The sequence below is a fragment of the Haliaeetus albicilla genome, chromosome 4 (genome assembly GCF_947461875.1).
Source record: "Haliaeetus albicilla chromosome 4, bHalAlb1.1, whole genome shotgun sequence".
Lineage (NCBI taxonomy): Eukaryota > Metazoa > Chordata > Aves > Accipitriformes > Accipitridae > Haliaeetus > Haliaeetus albicilla.
This window is the reverse complement of record NC_091486.1, coordinates 24,147,051-24,169,137: the sequence shown is the minus strand read 5'-3', so window position 1 is coordinate 24,169,137 and position 22,087 is coordinate 24,147,051. Positions and strand designations below refer to the sequence as shown.

The 22,087-nt window shown below is 40.2% G+C and overlaps 1 protein-coding gene across 5 annotated transcripts in view; it reads left to right on the top strand.

Moving 5' to 3' along the window:
* The first annotated feature begins 844 nt into the window (after positions 1 to 844).
* The window catches only part of LOC104321479 (neurabin-2), a 44,119-nt gene continuing 22,876 nt past the window's right edge, over positions 845 to 22,087 (top strand). For 4 of the 5 annotated variants that reach the window (XM_069781408.1, XM_069781406.1, XM_069781407.1 and 1 more), the window contains exons 1-9: positions 845 to 967; positions 1,521 to 3,389; positions 15,051 to 15,183; positions 15,677 to 15,797; positions 16,270 to 16,374; positions 16,552 to 16,672; positions 17,146 to 17,289; positions 19,126 to 19,179; positions 21,003 to 21,232. In XM_069781408.1, the coding sequence (XP_069637509.1) occupies positions 1,776 to 3,389; positions 15,051 to 15,183; positions 15,677 to 15,797; positions 16,270 to 16,374; positions 16,552 to 16,672; positions 17,146 to 17,289; positions 19,126 to 19,179; positions 21,003 to 21,232 (2,522 nt within the window). In that variant the 5' untranslated portion in view covers positions 845 to 967; positions 1,521 to 1,775. Of the gene's footprint in view, positions 968 to 1,018; positions 1,154 to 1,520; positions 3,390 to 15,050; positions 15,184 to 15,676; positions 15,798 to 16,269; positions 16,375 to 16,551; positions 16,673 to 17,145; positions 17,290 to 19,125; positions 19,180 to 21,002; positions 21,233 to 22,087 lie in introns of those variants that run through there. The other variant, XM_069781405.1, reaches the window with a different exon arrangement.

Genomic DNA, 22,087 nt, shown 5'->3' with positions numbered 1-22,087 from the left:
TGGGCGCGGGCAGCCCCGGACCCCTCCGGCGCCCCGGGGAGGCCGGGAGCTGCCCCGGCTATGTACCTTTGCTTGGGTTCGATACTTACCTGTTCGGGAGGAGTTAAAAACAGCATGATTTAAAAAAAAAAAGGGGGGGGGGGGGGAACGTTTGGCACTGTTGTTACTTCCGGCTGTCAGAGCCTCGGTCGTGGCAGCTGCCGCGACTTTCCCTCCGCCCGGGAACTGCGCTGCCCCGCGGTGAAGCCGGGGCTACCGCTACCCCCGCCGCGGTGGCCGCCCGGGCTTTGAAAATAGCGCGCAGCTCCCCATCGCCGGCAGCCCGGCGCCCACGTTTCGTCAGGGACGCGTGGCCCTCCCTCCGTCCTTCCCTCTGGGACGCCCCGGCGTCCCCAGTCGCAGCCGTTCCCCCGGCGAGCGACCCGCACCCACCGGCGCTGCGCAGCGCCGCGCCGCCACACCCTCACGGCCGCCGGCCCCGTGCCCGCTCGCCTCCCCGACATGGTATCACCCGAAACCCGTATCCCGCTACGGCGTGGTATATCCCGGCGCGGGAGGCGCGTCCCTCGAGCCAGGCGCGCCCGCCGGCCCCTCTCTTCCCTCACGCGGAGAGGAACAAGGGCGCGCCCGCCGCTCCCTCTCTTTGTGTGCGAGCGAGGCAGCGCGCGCGGGCGGGCGGGCCCGAGACACAGCGCGGAGGAGGGCGCCGAGCGGCGTGAGAGCTCAGCGAGCGGGGCGGGCGGGCGTTTGGAGCGCCGCCGCAGGGGCGGGAGGAGGGTGGAGTGAGGAGCGCGGGGCGGCGGCGGGGGGGTGAGAGGGAGGGAGGGAGGGAAGGACGGACGGAAGGAGGGCGGGAGGGCGAGAGGGCGAGCGGCTGGCGGCAGCGGATAATGATGGCGTGGTGTGCGCGGCCGCTGGGCGGCCGGGAGCGCTGAGGGGAAGGAGCCGGCGGGACCCCCGCCCCCAGGTAGGCTGCCTCGGAAAGTTTGGGGCGAGGTACCGGGGCGGCTCCGCGGCGCGCCCCGCAGGCCCCGCGGCGCAGAGGCGCCGCCACGGGGAAGCCCCAACTTGGGGCCGAAACTTGCGGCCGCCCGCCCCGCCCCGCTCCGGGCAGCGCGAGGGCGGCCGTGCCCCTCCGGCCCGCCGAGCCGCGGTGCGTGTGGCGGGGTCCGGCCCGGGCCCAGCCTCCCCCGGGCGGCAGGAAGGGCCGGGCGCTGCCCCCTCCCCCGCCGCCCGGCTCGGTCCGGCCCGGGACGGCCGTTGGCGGGAGGGGCGGGCAGCCGGGAGCGGGGGGGGGGCGGGGGCCGCCTGCCGCCGCCGCCGCATCCCCCGCCGGAGCCGCCGGGTCGGTGCCCGGGCGGGCGGCTGGGAGCAGCTGGGTCCGCGCGTCCCGGCGGACACAATGGGCTTTATCCCGCGGGGAGGTCTCGGGCGGCGTTTCCCACCCCGAGTTTCGGATTCGTGTCACACGCCGGCGAGGGAGGCCCCGAGTTAATGAAAACTCTCTGTTCTCTCCGCAGATGGCTTTCCGGATACCGCGATCCGCACTGGGGATAATACCCAATGTGGCCATTTAGACGCTGTGATTTCTTTCTCTCTACGTCTGCTCCCCTGCGCTCCATTTCAATGCGAGCGGGGAGGCTGGCCAAGTGAAAGGCTGCGTTTCGGATCTTCTGTGGGCTCTATTCTGCCTGGTGTTGGACGGTGGAAGCTTTGTGCCTGGGAGTTGTCCTTCCCGTTCTTCTTCAGGAGTCGAAGGAGCTTTCTCTCTGACAATGATGAAAACCGAAGGCAAAGGGGAAAGGACTTTGAGAAGTGCTTCTCCACACCGAAATGCCTATAAATCCGATTTCCATGCTATCAAATGTTCTTTTGATGGCATAAACAATCCTGAAAACGCTTCCAACAAAACGGGCTTGCATCAGAAGCTGAGCACCTCTTCCAATGGAGGCGGAAATGACCCACACAGTCGAGGCAGAGCTGCCACTTACGGCAATAGAGTACACAAGATCAAAAATATGTTTCTGCAAATGGGAGGCTCTTCTTCCACACCCTCTTGTGAAAGCAGTCCACCTGCTGAGACCAAATTAATCAGCCGGACCGTGGCAGCAGACTACGGACCTTCTCCAGGTAGCCCATCTTTCCTCATTGTCCAAAAAAATAATCATCTTAATACAAGTACCAGCCCCTCCGGCAGTCCTGTGGATTCATTGTCTGTGCCTTCTGCTGCCGACAAGGTGATCCGTAGCAACGATGAGGCGGACTTGGACAAAGTTGCCCTGGCAGAAAAATTTTCAGAGACCAGGAAGCTATTTGAGAGAAATATAAAACAGCGGAGCTCAGTGGACAGATACTCCCCCAGCAAATGTGAAAGAAGTGAGGATAAGAGGAGACGCAGTTCAGCTTCTGATTGCAGCAACGTGGTGGACCACTTCAGTTTTAATACAGAAACGAGTCTTCCAGTTGCCCCGGAGAAATCTGAAAATCAAGGTAATGAGGAGTTGAAACAGCAATATCCCAGCAGTGGTTCCAAGTCCTCCTTCCTGAATGCAGGGCCCATTTCTAGGAGGCTGGAAAGCTTTCTGGGTGACAGTGATACTGAAGAATCCAAAGAAATTTCCAAAAATGATAGTCCTCCAAATCAGGACCCTTTGAGAGGCCACCACAGTTTGGATTCATCTGTTGTTGCTGAAGGATGTCCTGAGAAGGCTGCGTCCACCAAAGTGCCTGTGATCCTCAGAGATGAGATGAGCGAGGCGCTTCAAAAAGGCAAAAGAGAGCAACTGCTACTTGAGAGAAGCCTGTGGGATATGGGCAGTATGCCTGGTCAGGAGGCTCAGCAGAGATCAGATAGTGTTCTGTCCCGGGTCTCCCCCACGGAGGGGACTTGCACAGAGCTGGTTGCACCAGGTGAAACCTCAGGGCATGAAAAAGAAGGTTTGGAGAAAGATCACATGATTCAAGAGGATCAGCTGTTCAGATGTCACGTACAGGAAGGGAAGAGGAGCGACTACTCCTTGGAAGTGGTAGAAGAGTTTACAGAAGGCAGCAAGACCAATGGGGAAGAAGAAAGAGGTGGAGTGTCTGGGAGAGATGGTCCAGTTACACGAGTCCAGGATGTTCTAGAGCAGGAAGGGGATACTGAAGAAGAGGAGCAAGTGGTGGAAAAGCAGAGCGAGAACTTCAGTGCTTTTGGAATAGAGAATGCAGCTTTTGATGATGACAGGGATACAGAGCCAGAAAACCAAGTGCCTGAAGGCAAAGAAATTTTTGAGGGAGAGGAGGAGGAGTATATGTATGACAGTGAATATGAGGAGTTTCCTGGACTTTCTGAAGAGGAAGATCCTGAGCCAGACCGAAAAGTCAAGTTCTCAACAGCTCCTATCAAGGTAAGTACATTTGAATTTTTTTGTTGTTGTTGTTCTATAGTCAAAAATACCCAGGTAATACATTTTTCAAAGCTTTGAAAAATGTAAGTTTATGGCTTTTATTCAAAACTGAATAAGAGAGAAGTTACAACTTTATGAATTTTATTGAAAAATTTATGAATTAGTCACAAGTGATTTCTGAATCACAGCAGCTTCATAAGATAGCATAGTGAAACATGAGATTTTATGTACCGGGCATTTTCAGGAGCACTAAACTTTTAGCAAGAGTTACAAACATGTGACCTGTAATACTTGCCTTCATTTGTTTAAAATTGAGGTGTTGCATTAGGAAGGATTTTTTTCACTTTTACTTTTTGTACAAAAGTTCAAAAAAAGAAACCAAACCAAACAACAAAAACCCCCATAGCAAACCTTCAGATTCAACTTCCGACTTGTTTTCAGAATTAACTGTGACAAAATATCAATGACTGGTTCCCGTTATTTAAGAATTTAGAATTCTCTTTAATAATAACCATATATATGTTGTTTGGGGTTTTTTTTATACTGGCTTGGTGAACAAGCTGTAGGAGCATTAGCATCAGTATTTTTGAGCTACGAACTTGCAGAAGTAGAAGTCGTAGGGCAGACTGGATAATGAGGAGTAGTGTAAGTTAAAACACTAACAAATTAAAAAGATTTAGGTGTCTGATCTTCCCTCACCAAAAACACCCACAAAATAAGTCATTCCACAACTCAGACAGTGGGTTACCCATAGTCTTGTTGCAGACTTCAGTTATTCTAGTCCCTCTTAAAGTTTGGGAGGAGAATTGGGAGGTGCAGACAGGATGGAATGAGAAACTGTTCAGGCTTTCTCAAGCACACTTCTCCTACAATTTTTACACTTCGTTAGCACAGAGTCAGGACTCACTTTTACTCATCAGAGGGATGTAAAAAATCTGTTGACTCCTGTACTTCCTACAGCGGAGAGCTGTAATTTCCCAGTTTGCTGAACACACACCAGTGCTGTACCCCAAAAAATGTTTTGGCTGTGGCAAAAACCGAGTTTTGTTGCATGTGGGTTTTTTTATAGTCTCTCCATAGACAGGCTGACTTTATATGGCTTTCTTGTAGTTGATGCTGCTTTAGTGGTGACCTGGAGCACTGAAGGGGAGAGTGCCACTATTGGAAACTGCATAACAAGTCTGGTGAGGGCTGTGAGAGAGCCGGAGGGGCATCAGTCCATTTCCCCTCGCATTTGTGCGCTGAGGAAAGTGCTATGTGGAGTCTACTGTAAATGTGTGTTCGTTGAGTGACTGCTGGTATCCTGCTGTAGGCAGGGTTTTACTGATCATTGCCGAAACTACTGAAGCATGGAGTGAAGGCTTTTCGTGCCTTCTCTGTTATGTCTATGCCAGACTTAGTTGAAAGCATTAGTAGAAATCTCTGTGCCAGCTGCGATGGAAGCTCTCGTGTAGGCAAAACTCAGTTTTTGGTAAATAGCACTGTTCAATTACAGCTGCTTCTCTGAAACCCAGAGGAACCAACCTGTACCAGATTATCAATTACACAACCAAGGAATGAATGATTAGCAGCAACTGTTAGCAGTTTGCCATTAAAAATAATGTAGGGAATGAGTCCTGGTGTATGGTTTTCAGCTTTTGTACTCTATAAAATAAAGAATTTCAGCTTTATTTGCACTTCCTCAAAATCTTTTTCAGTAATGTACCTTTAATATCTCAGTAACTTTTTAGAAAAATTCCACTTCTACCTCACAGAAGGAAAACTCTCTTGTTTGACCTTATGCATAGGTTTTTAGTGCATCTTAAATTGGAAGAGGGGAAAAAAACATCCTGAGTGGTAGCAGAAGATTATTCCTGGTCCCCACCACAGCTTAGAGCAGTGCCACAGTGAGAAATGTATCCTAGTAGCTTCTTTTTTCAGCTTTATTTAGACGAGTAAGTTTGACCAAAATGTGACTGCCATTCCAGACATCCATAGCCACTAGAGGAGAAGGCCTGCGTTTCTCCTCTTAGATGCTCCTGAGAAAGGCCAGGCTGGCCTTGGCGTTCTTGCTGTTTTCCTTCTGCACCTATCTAGTGATTATGAAGAAACCATCTCTGTATTTTGCAGTTGCTGTTTAGCAGGTGTCTGATAGAGTTGGAGAATTCAAAACATTCAGAAGGTGTTTGGACAAGAAAAAGCACGTTCTCAGGTCATCAAGGTTCTGCAGTGACGGAGCTCTGACCATTGTACTTGATATACCTAAAAGGGAAGTTGGATACGTGTGTAGGTAATGGATATAACTTACACACAGGCACCCTAAAATCAGTATTTATGCTGCAGTAGCAAAGAGAACTTGATTAATATCTCTGCTTCGAAGTTTCTAGTCAGTTGCAAAATTGGCAAGGCTTTTGAGTAAAAGAAGGAGACTGTGGAGCTCCCAGGGGATGTATAAGGTAGCTAATACTGTTAGCACTGCAACTGACCCATGCCAGAGATCCATAATTGCTGACATCCTGTAGCAGGGCTTAAGAACATAAGTTGATCTGATAATTTCAGGAAAGATGGAACATAATTATACAAATACTCTTTTATTTTGTGTTGCCTTGTGCCTGTGAAAATAAGCATAGATGAGACATTTTAAAGTAAGTGTTCTGATTCCATAGAAGCTGGTCATAAATGATGTGTGGGAAGATTTCTTGCTTGCCATGGGTGACCTGACTCTTTAAGTCCTGCTGCTGTTTGATGTCTGCAGATGTTAAGGAACATTATGTCTCAATTGCTTTTCCTTCCTACAGTAGTGAAGAGAGTGATACTGTACAGTTATTAGCAGAACTTCACAGACTGGGTTTGCTATTTTTAGTTTCATGCCACATATGAAGCCAGTAAGGAATGTAAAGCACACTCAGCTGTCCAAGGTATTTGCGAGGGAACTGAATTTGTCTTTGTCTTGAAGCTTTCTGAATAAACTGTGTAAACAATCAGCATTACAAGCAGTGCAAATAACGTCAGGTAACTGTGCTGTCATCCCTTTATATTTCACTTTGCTTTTGTAATGTAGAGCTTAAACTCGCTTTCAAACCTGATTACCTTGAGAGGCTTTAATTAACTTAAATGTAAAGACTGAGTGCTGTTTGACATTTGTGATTTTGAAACTTTCCATTGGGGAAAACAAATGCGTGTTTCCAAATTGACTTCTTGAGATGTTTTTACCTCTGACTGTGTCAAACTTTGTCGTCGAAACCTTTAATAGCACTATGATTAACTTGTGCAATGATTTATAATCCTTAGAAATTCTGTAGCTCAGGTAAACTGAAAAGATAGTACAGGCTGCTGTTTGCTTCCGTAAGTCTGTTTAATTAGCAGCGTTATCCGGTTTATGTTGCATGGGAGTCTGTGTTCCCAGCTTTTTGTGAATAATACTTTCATTTAAAATCAGTTTTAAAAAAAAAAAAAAGAGAGAAACAAAACCGAAACCTTCACAAAGGCTTTGCTTTTATATTTGTCACAGCTGAGCAAAAGTTTAAACTTGCTTCTTTAAAAAGGAAACTGAAAGCAGTTCCATAGCTTGTGTCTTGGTCCTAACCAGCTGAGTATCAGCTGCTCCTGAGAGAATCTGGAAGTCCTTCATAATATTGCCATTTGTCTTGCATATCAGAATAGAGCTGTTTTATGTATAGCTGGGACACAAACAGTAATCTTGTTCAGGCTGGCATACTCTTCAATCTTTTTAGTACAGAACTGCTTACTGTGGGAAGTTAATGAAGCAGTAAATGAAGATACACTTGAATTAGATTGCCTGTATAACAGCATATCTGTAAATGCTTACCACTTCTAGGAGATGCACCATTTTTCTAGGTCAACATATATTCTTCTGAACACTTTTAACAAAATCTTGCAGAGTAGTGCTTCAGCTTCATACATCCTCTGATTTTTGAACTGTAACTTCTATACCTACGATGTCATACACAGAAAGGGATACAAAATACACTAACTGGTGGAAGATACCCAGACCCTGGAGTTTCTTCAGTAATTAGAGAATTGATGACTGCATAAATGGTCAATTGTTTGTCAGCCACTGGTCAAGCACTTCAGGGGCATTAAGAAACAAGTATGTGACATGGATGTAGGTTGATCTAGGAAAATAGAGATTTAATTTGACAGTAGATTTAAACAGAATGGACTTGTATGTGGGAAGTCATCTGCTTTTTTTCTTGGCACAAATAATGTAAGTGTATTTCCATCATGCTTTGTTTGGGATCTTTTGCAGTGACAGTTTTGTTTGTTGTAACTCATAGATTTTAATTGTTTTGAAGCTCTGTTTATCACTTGCATCAACATTACGATGTTTGTAACTTAACATCATAACAACTCTTCTTCATATTTTTATCTCAAACTTAAACTTTCCATGGTAGTTTTCAGTGACTTTTCACAAAAAGTAACCCTGTTGTGTTCTGCCTGCATCTGAGAGTATGGCATTTCCAGCTGGTTAACTTAACAGTACAAGATATTAAAAACAGGGATACTAACTGGAGGAAGAGGGTACATATTTTCACACACGTGAAAATTTTGTTATTTTAGGGTTTGGTTTGGGGTTTTTTTTTTTTTGAGGAAAGATAATCTTTAAAATCTTACTGAATTTGAAAATTCAATTTTCGTAAAAGTTAAATGTTTATTAAGCCTAAATTCATTTAATTGTGTGTATAGATTTACCTGGGTTTAGAAAGTTCCATATCCAGTATTTCTGATGCCTTTCTGGTCCTTGTTACGTTTTGATTCCACAACCTTTGTTCAGCTCTCCAGAAAGAAGCACTTTCAACTCAAGCTTTCTTTGGCTTTTGTTTTTTTAATCACATGTCTTCTGTTTTGATTTTTAGGAAATATTTGATATGTAAGTTTTACAATGGTAGATTGATTTGGCATTTCAAGAGCCTTTGCATGAGAGTCCAGTGGGAGGGTTTGGGGCTGTAGAGCAGCAATCTAAACCAGAACAGAAAAGGAAAATAATTTCTTTTTATATCCTGGATCACAGCAGCTTGACTCTTTACATTAATATCTCAATGTATTTCTAACTGCATTATTCCCCGTATGCAGTTATATGACATACTAGCTGCCCTGTTTCATGTACTCGATGATGCTATAAAACTACAGACAAGTAAGAGAACACTCAGGTTATGGATGTCAGGTGAGGTGACAGTGAGGATGACGGGTTATGACCTGTCTGTCCTCACTCCTTTTTCAGTCCCTCCAACTTCTAACTTCCTAGCAGTTTCACCTGGATTTGACAGGGAAGAGAGAGAGATTTTTAAAGGTATTTTTAAAATACTGCTTGGTTTGGGGAAAATTAGCATGTCTGTCAGAGTTGCAGATTTGTGCCCTCACTGATGGCAGGACTACAGCTTTAGTTTTAGTTGTTCTTTTTTGACTTAATGTTAGCTGATCACTATGCATGTCCAGCCTGTGCTGTTTTGCTCTGAGAATAGCTGTGGGGAACAGGAGGGAGGAAAGGAAGCGAATAGGAGGCTCGTGAGGGTTTCATGGGAGATGTAGTCAGAAGAAACACTGAGCAAAGACAAGCAAATTTATAGGAGGCAAGTTCATTAGCTCAACAGTTAAGCTGCTGAAAGATTCGGCATCTTTTTTATGATGATTGTTGTTATTAGCACCTGCGAATACTTAACCTAGACTGATAAACATGAACAGGCAGTAGCTTAAACTTGTTTGTAGTTTACCTTTTGAGAGATGGAAAAAATAAATTATCCCTTTTCATATCATTCTAACATAAAAGAGAAGGTGAACACTCAGAGGACATCAATGAAAAGAAGTGTGCCTCTATTATCTGAGTACATATTTTGTAATCTTGAGATCATGAAGGTGCAGTGTAGCAGAGGGGTTTTTTCAGGGTTCTTATATTTTTATTGCGTAGTAAAGTATTATTCCGAAGGGCAACATGCAAACTCTTTAGATTTATTTCTCAATCATTTTCCTCCATCGCCCTCTGATGTGTCTCGGTATAGTGAGATGATCCTCCTTTTCAGACCTGGGGTATTGATCATTGTTAGTGACAGTATTACTGCAGATTAGGTAATTAAGTTGATCTGGTACGGCAGGGTTACTTTGTTGTTGTTTCTTCTTATGGCCTTTAGAAAACAGCCAGGTCGACCATTTTTGTGTTCATTGTTTTTCTTTTTAAGTTCCTCTTAACAATTTGCTTGCTATTTAGATTTGGTCAGGTCAAGATTTTTGGTTTGGTGAATACTAAATGAAAACACATATCTAATTCTTCTGGATTGCCAGGCTTAAATTGGTGGTACCAAGGCACCTGTGAAGCTTGTGGATGTTGATAATTTAATCACTTTCTTTATATAAAGTCTTTCAGGAATTAAGATTTTTGGGGGGTGCCCCCCCCTTTATGTGATATTGTGAGTAGGTTTTGCCTCTTCTGATCATATGCTATTTATTTGGAGTCTTTCAGTCTCTTTGTCAGTCAGAGAGCAATGCCATCTCAACTGAGATGGTGGTGGAGTACAACCAGGTCACAGTGGAGCTCCACTTCCACAGAGGGAGGACATGGATTGTCTCTCAGCTTCTCCTCTGAATGTTTGAACTGAAGTAGAATCGGTGCACCAACTGTGAATGGATGCTTTTCTCTGTCTTCCAATGTTTCTTTCACTGGGATTTAAAAATGAAATACCTGAAAGTGAAGGAGTGTTTCTCCTTCTGGAGTAGGTAGCATGACCTGACTGAAACAGATACCATGTTGTCTTTCTTGCTTTCTAGCTAGCTCCAGTGCCTTTGCCCCTGCAGTACAATACAGAACTAGAGAATAATTTTTATTGGTTTTATTGAGAATTAAGTAGAGAATAGTGAGACTGGTAAAAAAACTGACTTATTTATTGAAATTATCTATATGAAATTGTCTGTACTGTAGATCTGAAGCAAGGTTGCGCCTATGCCTTTATGTAAACTGACTTGTTTGGGGTTTTTGATTAAGTCATGCAGAGCTACAGGATTGAGTGCAAAAGTGTGCACAGCCTGCCTGTCCACCTGTTTGGTAACAGAAAATGCTACATTGAGTGTAATCGCTTGTAGTATTAACCTGTTTAACAGTTACCAACCATTCTGAATACTTTTTGGAGAAGAGTGAAAGTGTGTTTAAAAAAAAAAAAGTAAGCGAGGTATTTCTGTTTGCTGATTAAAGGATTTGATAGCATGAATTGACTTAAATCAGGTATAGTCACTTATTCACTTAAAATATAACAAGTAGTCGTAATAAAATACTAACTGTGTAGCTTTCGGAAACAGAGGGAACAGTGGGTTGCCATAATGAGATGTCTACTTTAACCGAAGAGATTTTAAGAGTAAACTGTGAAGTGTACCTTATACTTCAGCCCTGCTTCAGTGCTACTGTTTCAAATGATTATTCACGTTTGCCTGGGCACTTCACATTTTGCCAGGCATGGCAAAGGCAATCAGTTTGAAAAGCTGAAACTGTTCACTACCAGACAATTTTCCCTGAGCTGTAACTTGTGTTTTGAATGTTTGGCTTTATTAGGTGTCAGTAAACTTGCACATTCAAAGTAAGAATTGTGTTTCAGAGGTGTGTTGTCCCGGCAGAGGTGTTAGTAACACTTCAGTGCCTCTCTCAGCTGTTAAGTGTTCCCTTAATTGCCTGTGCAGGTGTTGTGAGGCTTTCCAGCAAATACTACGGTATTTTAAATTTTAAAGTGATATTGATAGTGCTTCTGTTCCAATTAGTTGGGAGCCCTTCTGGGCAGTTACTGATTTCTTAATCTTAGTTTAATTACTTTTGTAATGTTCTGGTTTTGATCAGGCACAAATTATCTACTAGAAATGAATATAGGAGTGAAGGTCTTTGGACTGTGTTTTATGACTTCATAGCAGTTTCATGCAAACACGTGGTAAATTAGTGTTTACCCTCTAACAAAATGAATGTTCTGCTAAAACTAACATACTTCTTAAGTAGAGCTTTTTATGTGCTGCTAAGATTTTGAATTAAGCGAGATTGTTGTTTTTCTGTGATGATGCTGTTTTCTGTGATAGTACTAAAATGATAAAATAGAGTTTATTAGTTCCGTATGGTAACAGGAACTGAACAGTAAGATCTTTTAGGCAGTAGGCTGCATTGGTTGTTTTTGACTGCTGATCTTGATGATGTTGATATTAGCATGTTCACAGGAGGAGGCAAACTGAGTTTTGCATTCAAAAAGTGACTCATTTTCCTGGTGTGAAGAATGCAGTTTGTTCTGTCTCCAAATAAATATATTTGCTGTCCAAGGACTAAGTATAAAAGACTAAGTTGAAAATTTCCAGTTATGTATATTAACAATTTAATTAAAATAATCCTTAAAAATTCAGCAGTCTGCCAGAACTTTTTTAGATTCAAATTATTTTTATTCATTCTGAAGAAAAGAAGTCTTGAGTGTAAAAAGAAATTCTTTTTTCACATAGCAGGGTTCTTCATCATTTATTAGCTTGACAGGATCCAGAAGTTATTAACGGTATGTTAAGCTTCTGGATATGTAACAAGCTATGGTAAAAGGCTTGTAAAGTTCACATGGTTTCCACAGTAAAATTCATCTGGTTTCTCCTATGTTGAGACAATAACTTGTGTTTGCTAAAGCATATCTTTAAAAAATATCACTTGCACACTACACTTTTATGATCTCTGGCTAGCAGTGGCTTTTAAATAGTAAGATCAGAATTTCTTTTGTCCTTAACGCATTTGATTCAGTGACTAAACCCCGCCAGACATGGGGCAGGGATGAACTTTGTTTAGCATTCTCATCAATCTTCTAAACTTTGTAACTTATTATTTGTTATCCACATTTTAACTGTGTTTAATGTTACTTTTGCTGCTTGGCAAGAACAACTTGCTGAGCAGTTCTGTTTTTTCTATATTAGTATCAACAATTTTACTGTTCCCATCTCACAAAAGATGAATACCGTGTTATGATTCCACATGTACACAACAAAGATTTCCGTCTTTTGCCCTTGACTCTTTGGCCATAGTTTTCTTAGTGTGCTCTTGCTTTTCTTTTTGTTATTGCAGTGTTTCGCTTCTGGTTATATATCAGTTTTGCTTTTCCTCTATTCTTTGTAAATTCATGTTTTTCCTCAAAATTATTTTTCTGGAGTCGGGGGGGGGGATTCTTACCATTTTGAAATGAGTCTGTCTTGTCTTAATTGTGAAGTTATGTTTTTTAGAATATTACCTAAATGTCATCACACATTTGCCATCTGTCACTTTAAGAGCAAATTGTGAATTCTTTCTCTGAGTTGATTAGTCAGAATTTATTTCCGATAGGTTTTTCTTAAAAAGCTAGTGTGCATAAATATTAGTAGTTTTCATCTGCATAGATATATTTGTGCTATTATTTTATGAGTAACAATTATAAAGATCACTGGAATCTAAGCTACCACTAATTTTAAATTCTATGATCCACTCCCGGCAGATGATCAATTCCTATGATCAATTTTGTGTCAAAATAGGCAAATTCCATGAGACTCTCAAGTACAATGGTGTTACTTTCAAACTGGAAAAATATTTAATAATTTTTAGAAATTCCAGAGATATTTTAGGGCTGGCAGCCTAAGATTTGCAGCATATGTAATGCTGTTATGATGGTCCAACTTTGCTTACCCCACATTTCCAGCATTTTATAAATGGTTGTGTAAGAAACTGGTCATTCCTTTGCTAATGTAATTCTTCAGTAGATAGTGAGTACTTGCATCATCTTCTGCTTTGTGAGTTAGACCACTGAATTATAAAGAATCAAGAAAATACAGTTGTCAGTGTCTCCAAAATGAACTACTACCATTATCCACCTTTTGCTCATTCAGCCATTTGGTAGTGGTCTTTAACATTTTACTCATATTATTAATACTAGAACATATGTACACTTAGAAATAAGCAAACTTGATTTTTTTCATGCCCCAGTATTTGATTTGTCCTCAAGAATTCACATATTCTCATTAACAAGTTACCATTTGTCCACTCATTAACTTCCTTTTTATAATTTTGTAATTCATCTTCTTATAACTTGATTATATTTTTAGAGAGATTGTTTTTTCTATTGGGATGGAAAGGAACCAAACTAGACGGGTCTTGTTCCAAAGGGAGAATAGTGCTTCATGAAATGCTTCTGCTTCATATCCTATTTACTGATTTGAGGGGGTGGGGAGGGACATTAAATTAAAGAACTTGGCCACCTTTTTTCTTATAGAGTAAGAATACTTGAGACCATTTGTATGGTTTTCTTTGTCTATTTTGCAGATTTTTCTGTAAAATTTATGGAAGACAGATACTGTAATTGCAACCCTTGTTTCAGTGTCCAGTTGTTGCCCACTGGTGTCTGTATGGTAGTCCAAAGGAGTTTATTAGTTTGTCTACCTTATGCAAGACTTGGGAAGCACAACTTTTCAGGAAGGTTCTTTTATTGGGGGAAACGTAAGACTTCCGAGAGTGGGTTTCTTCCTTCCCTTTCAGCCAAGTGCATCTAATCTTGCTTACTTACTGGGCTGGTATATGGCCATGCCATGTTTCTGGAGTAGCTGTTCTGCAGGATTTGGCAAAGAGTTTGTGAAGCTGTCTGCCAGCTGTAATCTGCAGGTGAAGCAGTAAGCTCCCCATGGGAAATGCTGAGTTACATTAGTTGCTTTTTGGTAATCTGTTTCAATAAACGTTTTCCTGTGTCTGAGGCTACTGCCATGCAGAGCTAACACCATATACTAGTGGATGTAAATTCACTGGGAAAATGTTAATTACAGCTAATTACAGTTAATTCTGTCTTATTTACATGATTGCAGTTACCTGTCTAGGTAGTCTTAGTGGGAAAATGCAAAAGTTGCAAAAACTTAGTAGGCTCGTGTAAATTAACTGTGTGTCAGCACTGTATGTTCTTGATTAGGGAGATGGCTGCTGCAGCTGCAATCCATAACTTTTCTCTTACAGTGACCTTGAGTAAAACACTCAGTGCCTGCAAAAACTTAAGCAGATAAACCTTGTTTTTCAGATAAAGGGGTGGTGGTGTATTATTTTTTCTTTTTTTTCTAACTTACGAATTTAAATACAATCAATGAACATGCTCATAAGTAAAATTAACCCTGTTACGTGTAGCTCATTATTCTAGATTTCTGTCTTAATTCATGTTGTTTGTTTATCTTTTATTTTTAACAATTCAGAAATTCAGTTGGAGTGATTACCAAAAATAGTAATGTATGTAACAAGGCATTTCCTTTTCCTGGGAAACTGCGTGATTCCCTTGCAAAATCAGAAAACTACATCTGTTTGAAGCACTGCAATTGGCAGATGGTGTGGGGGGAGGGAAGAAGAGAGGAAGAAGGATTTGGGGAAATGTAGTCCTAAAAAAAAAAAAAGTCATATCAAAGAGGAGATGACTGATTGCTTGACTGATTTCTTTTAACTGTGCATTTACAACACAAAAAGTGTTTAAGGAATTGTTTGAAACTTCTAAAATGTTACTTCTCTGCAAGTTAGAAACTGTCTTGCAGCAGCAGTATTTATTAAATTGATGGTTGTTTAGAAAATGAGATCTCTAAAAATACCACTTTAATTTCCTTGCTGATTTTCTTTCAATTATGTCATGTTTGAAATGGGGTGGGAAAGCACTAAAAAAAGTTTTCTGTTACCTTTCTTAGGTTTTCAGTACTTACTCAAATGAAGACTATGATAGACGTAATGAAGAAGTTGACCCTGTGGCAGCCTCAGCTGAGTATGAACTTGAGAAAAGGGTGGAAAAAATGGAAGTGTTTCCTGTGGAAATTGAAAAAGGTGCAAATCAAACCTTGAACATTTGCAAGAGATACTATGCGCACAAAAGATAAAACAACTGTAAACTCTATTTTCCCTGAATTTAGGTCTTGAATTTTTGAACATGTGTTCAGGCTTACATTTATGGCTAGTTCTATTGAATTTAGTGAATGTTAACTGGACAGGCCTCTACTAAGTGCAAATTGTCATACTTAATTGAAGTTAGGAAGGCTACATTACTGAGTGACAGATGTGCACCAAAATATATACAATTCATAAACGTTGCTATCTCTTCCAGATACCATGAAGCTTTGAATCTAACAGGCAGTCATAACTACAGAACAAAAAGGCTTTAAGTAGTATCTAGATAGACAAATATGTTGTCTTTTTTTTTTTTTAAGTGAATTTTCATATCTTTTGCATGGAAGGACTTGGAGTGCTTTGAAACAGCTCACTACTGCGAAGTGTTACATCTTGTGTTATGCGGCTAACGTTAGATTTTTTAATCCCTTAGGTGACAGTGGTCTGGGCATCAGTATTATTGGAATGGGAGTTGGTGCTGATCAGGGACTGGAAAAACTAGGTATTTTTGTAAAAACAATAACAGATGGTGGAGCTGCTCAGAGAGATGGACGGTGAGTTTTTCATTGAATTGATCATGCTTTTTACAAATTTCTAACTGAGCCCAGTTGTTTTCATTGGATATGCTAAATACTGTGAATAAAAGTACAAAAGCTGAATGTGGCTGAATAAATATTACATTCCTGCATTATGTTAATTTTTTTTAAAAAAATTTATTTAATATAGGACATTTTTGCAAAATAAGTGTAGATCTGCTTACAGCATATATGAGAAAAGCTTAGGATGTACCCAAGTGTAAAAGTGCCACAAAATCATGTTGATACCCCAGGACAGCAATCACTGTGTAAACAGTATAAAAAATATCAAGGCAAATGCCATGTAAATTTTAATTGGTGATCTGCATAGTAACTGAGAAATTCTTATTATAACTACTATTGACTTTTAAGTGATACTTGTCATGTCAAAAATCTATCAAGCCAAAATATTTTTGTTGAAGTGTTAGCTCAGCATTTATTTATTTTGCAGAATTCAAGTAAATGATCAGATTGTTGAGGTTGATGGCATAAGTCTGGTCGGAGTTACTCAGTTCTTTGCAGCCACTGTATTAAAAAACACCAAAGGCACAGTGAGGTATGTATGTTTTCTATGAAATACTACTTTCTTTTTTTCATTCTTCATTAACGGAGAATACAAAACCAAAATCTGAAAGTTTTACAAAGACATTGCTGAAGGCAGCAGTATGGCAAACTAATTTCTTAAGCATATCTTAAACTTTTTGCTTCAAGGTAATTTGTTTCTCTTCTGTAGTTTTCTCATTGGGAGAGAGAAGCCAGGGACTCAGAGTGAAGTAGCCCGCCTCATTAGTGAGACCTTAGAGCAAGAGAGATGTCTGTATGAGCAGCACTATGTTCATGATGATACAGAGCAGGTAAAACATCGTACATACTTAAATATTTTTAAAAGTACATGATTACTGCTACGTGCAATAATTTCTGCAAGTGGAATAAATGTTTTTTGAATCAAATTGAAGCAAAAAAAAAAGGTAAAAGAGGCAACTTGTTAAAAACAAAGTACAAACTTCATACATTACTATTATCAAGGCACATGATTAGCACTACTTGCTATACTTCCAGTTTATCAGTAATCCAAAAGGTATCAGCTGTGTGTGATTGTTTTGTGCATGGCTGGCTTAGCTCTCTCTTGTGGTACTTTGATGAAGGTGTTTGCAAGTCATCTTTAAAACTTATCATGGGTATAAGAAACTAAAATGGCATAGTAACTAGTTGAGAAAAGTTTTGCAACTGTTTGGATTCCTTGATTGTATGCTTTTGTTATTGCTGCTACTATAATGCAAACAAAGTGTGTGTGTTAGAGAATGTCATGATCTTCCCATTTTGTCAGGATGATGACTATGATGATGATGATGATACATATGAGTCACATTTACATGGAAAATCTGTAGAAGTTTTTGATCTTCCTGAAAATGAAGATATTGGTTTACCACTGGATATGGATTCAGCACAGTCTCTTCTTAAATTTAAAGAGGTGTGGTGGCAGTTTCTTAAATATTCTTTGTGATGCACTGGGGGAGCACCTGAACCTTGTAAGATTTGGATATAATCTCCTTCATGTCCCCCTTCATGTGGTTTGGGGTTTGTTTCAACATCGCCAATAATCTCTCTGGTAAATGTCCCTTGAAATGTAGGTCTTCTGTAATTTTCTGATCCCAGCTTCCCTATACCTATTCATATTAAATGGTCCTTTCATTTAAACTAAATTAAAAAAAGCCCTTGGAAAGAGGTGTTAGAACCCAACATCACCTCCCTCCTTGTTGTGATGTCTGAACATTGCATTAAATAGATATGGCGCTTCTCTTAGTTCTTCTGTGGCCCATTGGACTTGGCTCTTATTTGCTGTGTAGTAGAACGGCTGTAGCTGTGGGGGGAGCATGGGGGGACAAGTATGCCCATTCTGAATGGTCTTGAATGTTGTGGTTAGATATTCTTCAGAAAGACAAGAAATACACATCTAATCTCTTGCTCTAGTCCCTGAGGTTTTCTGGGTAATATCTGCATACATAAAAGCACTTGATTCTGTAGATAGGCATGTTTTTGGCTTGGAGGGTTTTTTCAGGTAATCCCTTCTGGTTTGTTTTTTTTTTTATGGTGTATTTTTTTGAAGTAATGAATTTGTAAAGTCAATAGGGCATTCCAGACTGTGAATCCCAACTTAACATAATTGGAAAATTCAGTTCCCTTTTCCCAGGGTTTTTATAAAGGAGCATATTTGCTTTATTCAGGTCTGTGGAATTTAGTTGGGCATTTAAGTGGTATGGTCTTTGGCATTTAGGGGTCTGGGCTTCTTTGGTAGATTTAAGTCCCTGTCATTTTCACTCTGGAGGAGAAAAATATACTGCAAAGAAACTGTTTTGTCAGGTGCCATTTGTACATACACCAGCTTATTTTTTAAAGGATCAGTATTTTGCAGATCTCCTTAAGTTTGCTCTCTTGATGATATTGATGATGTTGTTGGGGAAGTTGAAATTTCAGGCTATTGATCACTAGAGAACATTTACAGTTTTTCTAGGTTAGGAAGCGTAGCAGCAGGCTACAGCATCTTTTCCCAAGTGCTATATTTACTTGGGATACAATTAAATTCTCAGCTGGAATCATTACTATGCTGTTATTAACATAATCTAAACAAAGGATAGTCATGGATTCATTTGTTTTAATGTGTTCGGTGCATTATGCCTTGCCAAAAAAAAAAAAAGTCCCCCGAGGGTTACAGATGGAAAGAGATATAAGAAATAACTAACAGTTGTCAAAAAATGTGCTTTTGTACTCATATATGTGCTGTTTGCTTAAGACATGTAAACAATAATCTTTACATTTGGCTTAGGTGTAGCCTTTATCCATTTCTAATAATCCTATGCAGATTTGTGGTGTAAAGTACAAGGCTTAATTTTAAAACAAAGCCAGCATGTTTATTTGTAAGTGCTGAATAAGTAAAAATATTTAGTACTGTTAAATTTTTACTACATTCTGTGTACCAGTTGTCATCATAAATGCATGCTGCCTTTTCATTCTTCTGGCACATTGAAACATTATTTTAACCTCCTCACTTAATGTATAGAAAATGATCACCTATAATTAAAAATCCCACATCATGTATTGATTTTTGTAGCAAGTGGAATACTGTGGAACTTTTTTGGTTTTAATTTGAGTTCAACTTTCTTTTAATAAAAGCTCATGATTGCTTCTCCTGTAATTGACAAATAATTAAGTTGACTTCATGCTACTATAAAAATGGTTTGAGGAAGAAGGGAATCATGGACAAATGCATTTTGTGTATGCTCATACAATTGTTTGTTTGTTGTTTCAGCTACAATTAAAACATGCAGTAACAATAGCTGAAGTGAATCAACTGAAGGAGAAAGTAAGTTTTCAAAGAATCTTATTTGGTGGTGGGGTTTTTTTATGTGTTGGGGGGGTTTTTTATTTATTTATTTCTACCTACAAATTTTATCAAGAGTAGGCTGAATGCAAAAGGCAGCAATCTGTTTTAGGTCTCAGGCTCAATATACTCTGTGTTATGCTAGACAGACATTTCTAAGCTGAAGACCTGTGCTCAAATTAAAAAAAAACAAACAAAACCCACCCCCAACCCCACAAAACAAACAAACAACCCCCCCCCAACCCCAAAATCCCCCCTGTGCCATTATAAAATGAACGCTTCAATATTACTGCTTAGAGCAGAACTGAATATAGTGGAGTACTGTATGAAACAAGCTCCCAAACAAGTATTAGAACATTTTCAGCAGATAGAACTTGTCTTATCTGAGTATAGATTTGGCACTTAGAGACAATGGTTTGCAACTGACTTTGTTACCAGAAAGTTATTTCTGTTACCTTGTTTCCCCTCTTTCCCTCCTCAAATTTCTGACCTGCTGTGGGGAGGGAGTTTTTTCCCAGCTTGCTTTTTTTTTTTTTTTTTTTTTTTTTTTGAGAATTGGTTCAACACTTCTGCTTTCTCTGAGAAAGGGTTTCTTGTTCTTTTTGCTGCTTTTTCCACTGATGGAGATCTGTGCATGGCTTTTTTCTGGAAATATTTGTTGTAGGTGAGCAGCTGCTTTTATTCCATTGCCCTTCTGTGTTGCCTTACCGAGAAATGTGTACCCTAGGACAAGTTGCAGGACGTTGCTGGGGGTGTGTAGCAAGTGCAGAGGGGATAGTGCTTCAGACTGCAATAATTTTGAATAACAGTATCTATTGGGTGTTTTCTTGCACTCTGCAAATGTTCAAAGCTCCAAGCGTAGAGAGGCAAGGCAGCCAAAACTTCTTTGTGTTCTTATGATTTCTGATTTTGATTTCTGACAGTGCTCCTCCTCCTTGCAGTATTCTTGAATTTTGGCCCAACTGGATTGCTAAAAATGCTGTTAAAAATGTTGGCATTAGTACAACTTACAGCCCCATTTTAGATTCAAGAAATTCTTGGTCCTTACAACATCTCTGTTCCATCAGCAGGTGATCTTAACTGGCTTCAAAAGCAGTGATTTCCTCACTGTAAATGGTGTCCCCAAAGAAGGAGGCATGGACAAATTAAGTGGTATTCTGCCTGCTCATTCCTCCAAGGCCTGGAGAACTTCAGATGTTAACATTCCCTTTTATAATGTGGCTGCTGTCAAGCTGAAGGGGCCCTATCCCTCTCCTTTGTTGAGGGAACGTTTGGTGTTTTTATAAATTAGCCCCAGGAAAGCAAACCATGAGTATATCATAATTTATTAGAAAGACCAATGTTATATAAAGTACCAGGGAAGATCAACCGGTCTCATTAGCTTTATTCAAAAAGCTGTTGGTAGCAAAGTAGTAGGACAGGGAGCTTGTCTTATACAGGTTAAGATTCTGTATCTCCAGTTGTCTTTGAAGGTAATCAAAATAGGCCTCTCCAGAGGTATTAAGGAATGGTGAGATCTTGAACAAGTCAACATAAGCTAATAATAAAGGTCTTACTCATTTTATCTCTTTAAAAAGAAGCAATACTAATGAGGAAGTAGTAAAAGACTCTTGGGTTTGAGTTCTGAACTTACTTGTATTAGCAAGGGTTAGAAGAGTTGATACCTTTTCTTTAAAAGTTCAGTGTCTTTAATATTAATGGTAAGTACTTGTTATTAGCTATTCTCTACTTACATATGTATAAACAACTGGTTTTTTATTTCATCTTTTAGTTTATATTAATTCCTTAAGTATTAATCTTTTCAGTTAAAAATTGTTGAAGCGGAAAAAAATGAATGGAAACTGAGTCGAGCCCAACTTCAGCAAAACTTAGACGAAAGCAAAGAGAAAATTAAAAAGTTAGAGACCTACTGGTTAGAGGCACAGAGTTTATGCAAAACCGTAAATGAGCATCTTAAAGAAACTCAAGAACAATGTGATGCCCTTGAAAAGAAATACAAGGCAGCCAAGAAATTGCTTAAAGATTACCAACAAAAGTAAGTACCCCAAAATACCATGTCTCCCTTTCTTGCTGGTACATTTTGTACATTATGGGGAAAACTGACAATGATATGTAGGATTAGGATTTGCTTAACACATTTTCTTTTCATTTGTCAGAGTTCAGTGGGTTATACATGCTGAATTCTTCCATACCTTAAGTCACCGGCTTCTGGAAAGGTTCTCCAAAAACTTTGCTGCTACTTTTGATTCTAAGCTTAGGAAAAATTATTGAAATATTTCAAGAACAAATTTTTAAAACAACTTAGTTGAGAAACTGTAATGCATCTATACTTTTCGAAGGACTACTTGAAATTTGGCATGAGGTATTTGCCAATACCTTTTGCTGTTCATGAAAAACCCTCTAGCTTTGACCAACCTGAATGTTCCAGATAGGGTAGGCATCAAAGGATATAAAAGCCAGATATGTGTGATTCAGCCTGACTTAGGAATTATATCTTGTAGGGGGAATAAAAGCAATTCTGAGAAAAATTAAGAGTTTGGCATATGTATCTAGCCCATCAAAATGGCAGCATGAAAACAGTACCTTCAATCTGTTAACAGGTTTGGGTTTTTTAGTAGAGGTAATATTGCTTATTAGATACATCTGTGTAAGACTTGTACACTCTTGTCATGCAGTTGTGTCTATTTGTTCTGCCTTCTTTCCTCTCAGCTAAACAAGAGCTAATTGCAAAATACTTGTAGAAGTGTCTCGATAATACAGAACACAACTGTTGCTTTTGATAGTTATTGTAAGCATATAATTCTCTTGCCCCCAGTTTCTCCACTTGTTACTTATTTTTAAAGGCAGTTTGCATGCTCTTTTGCTCTCTAGTCCACATGCAGAAATGTTA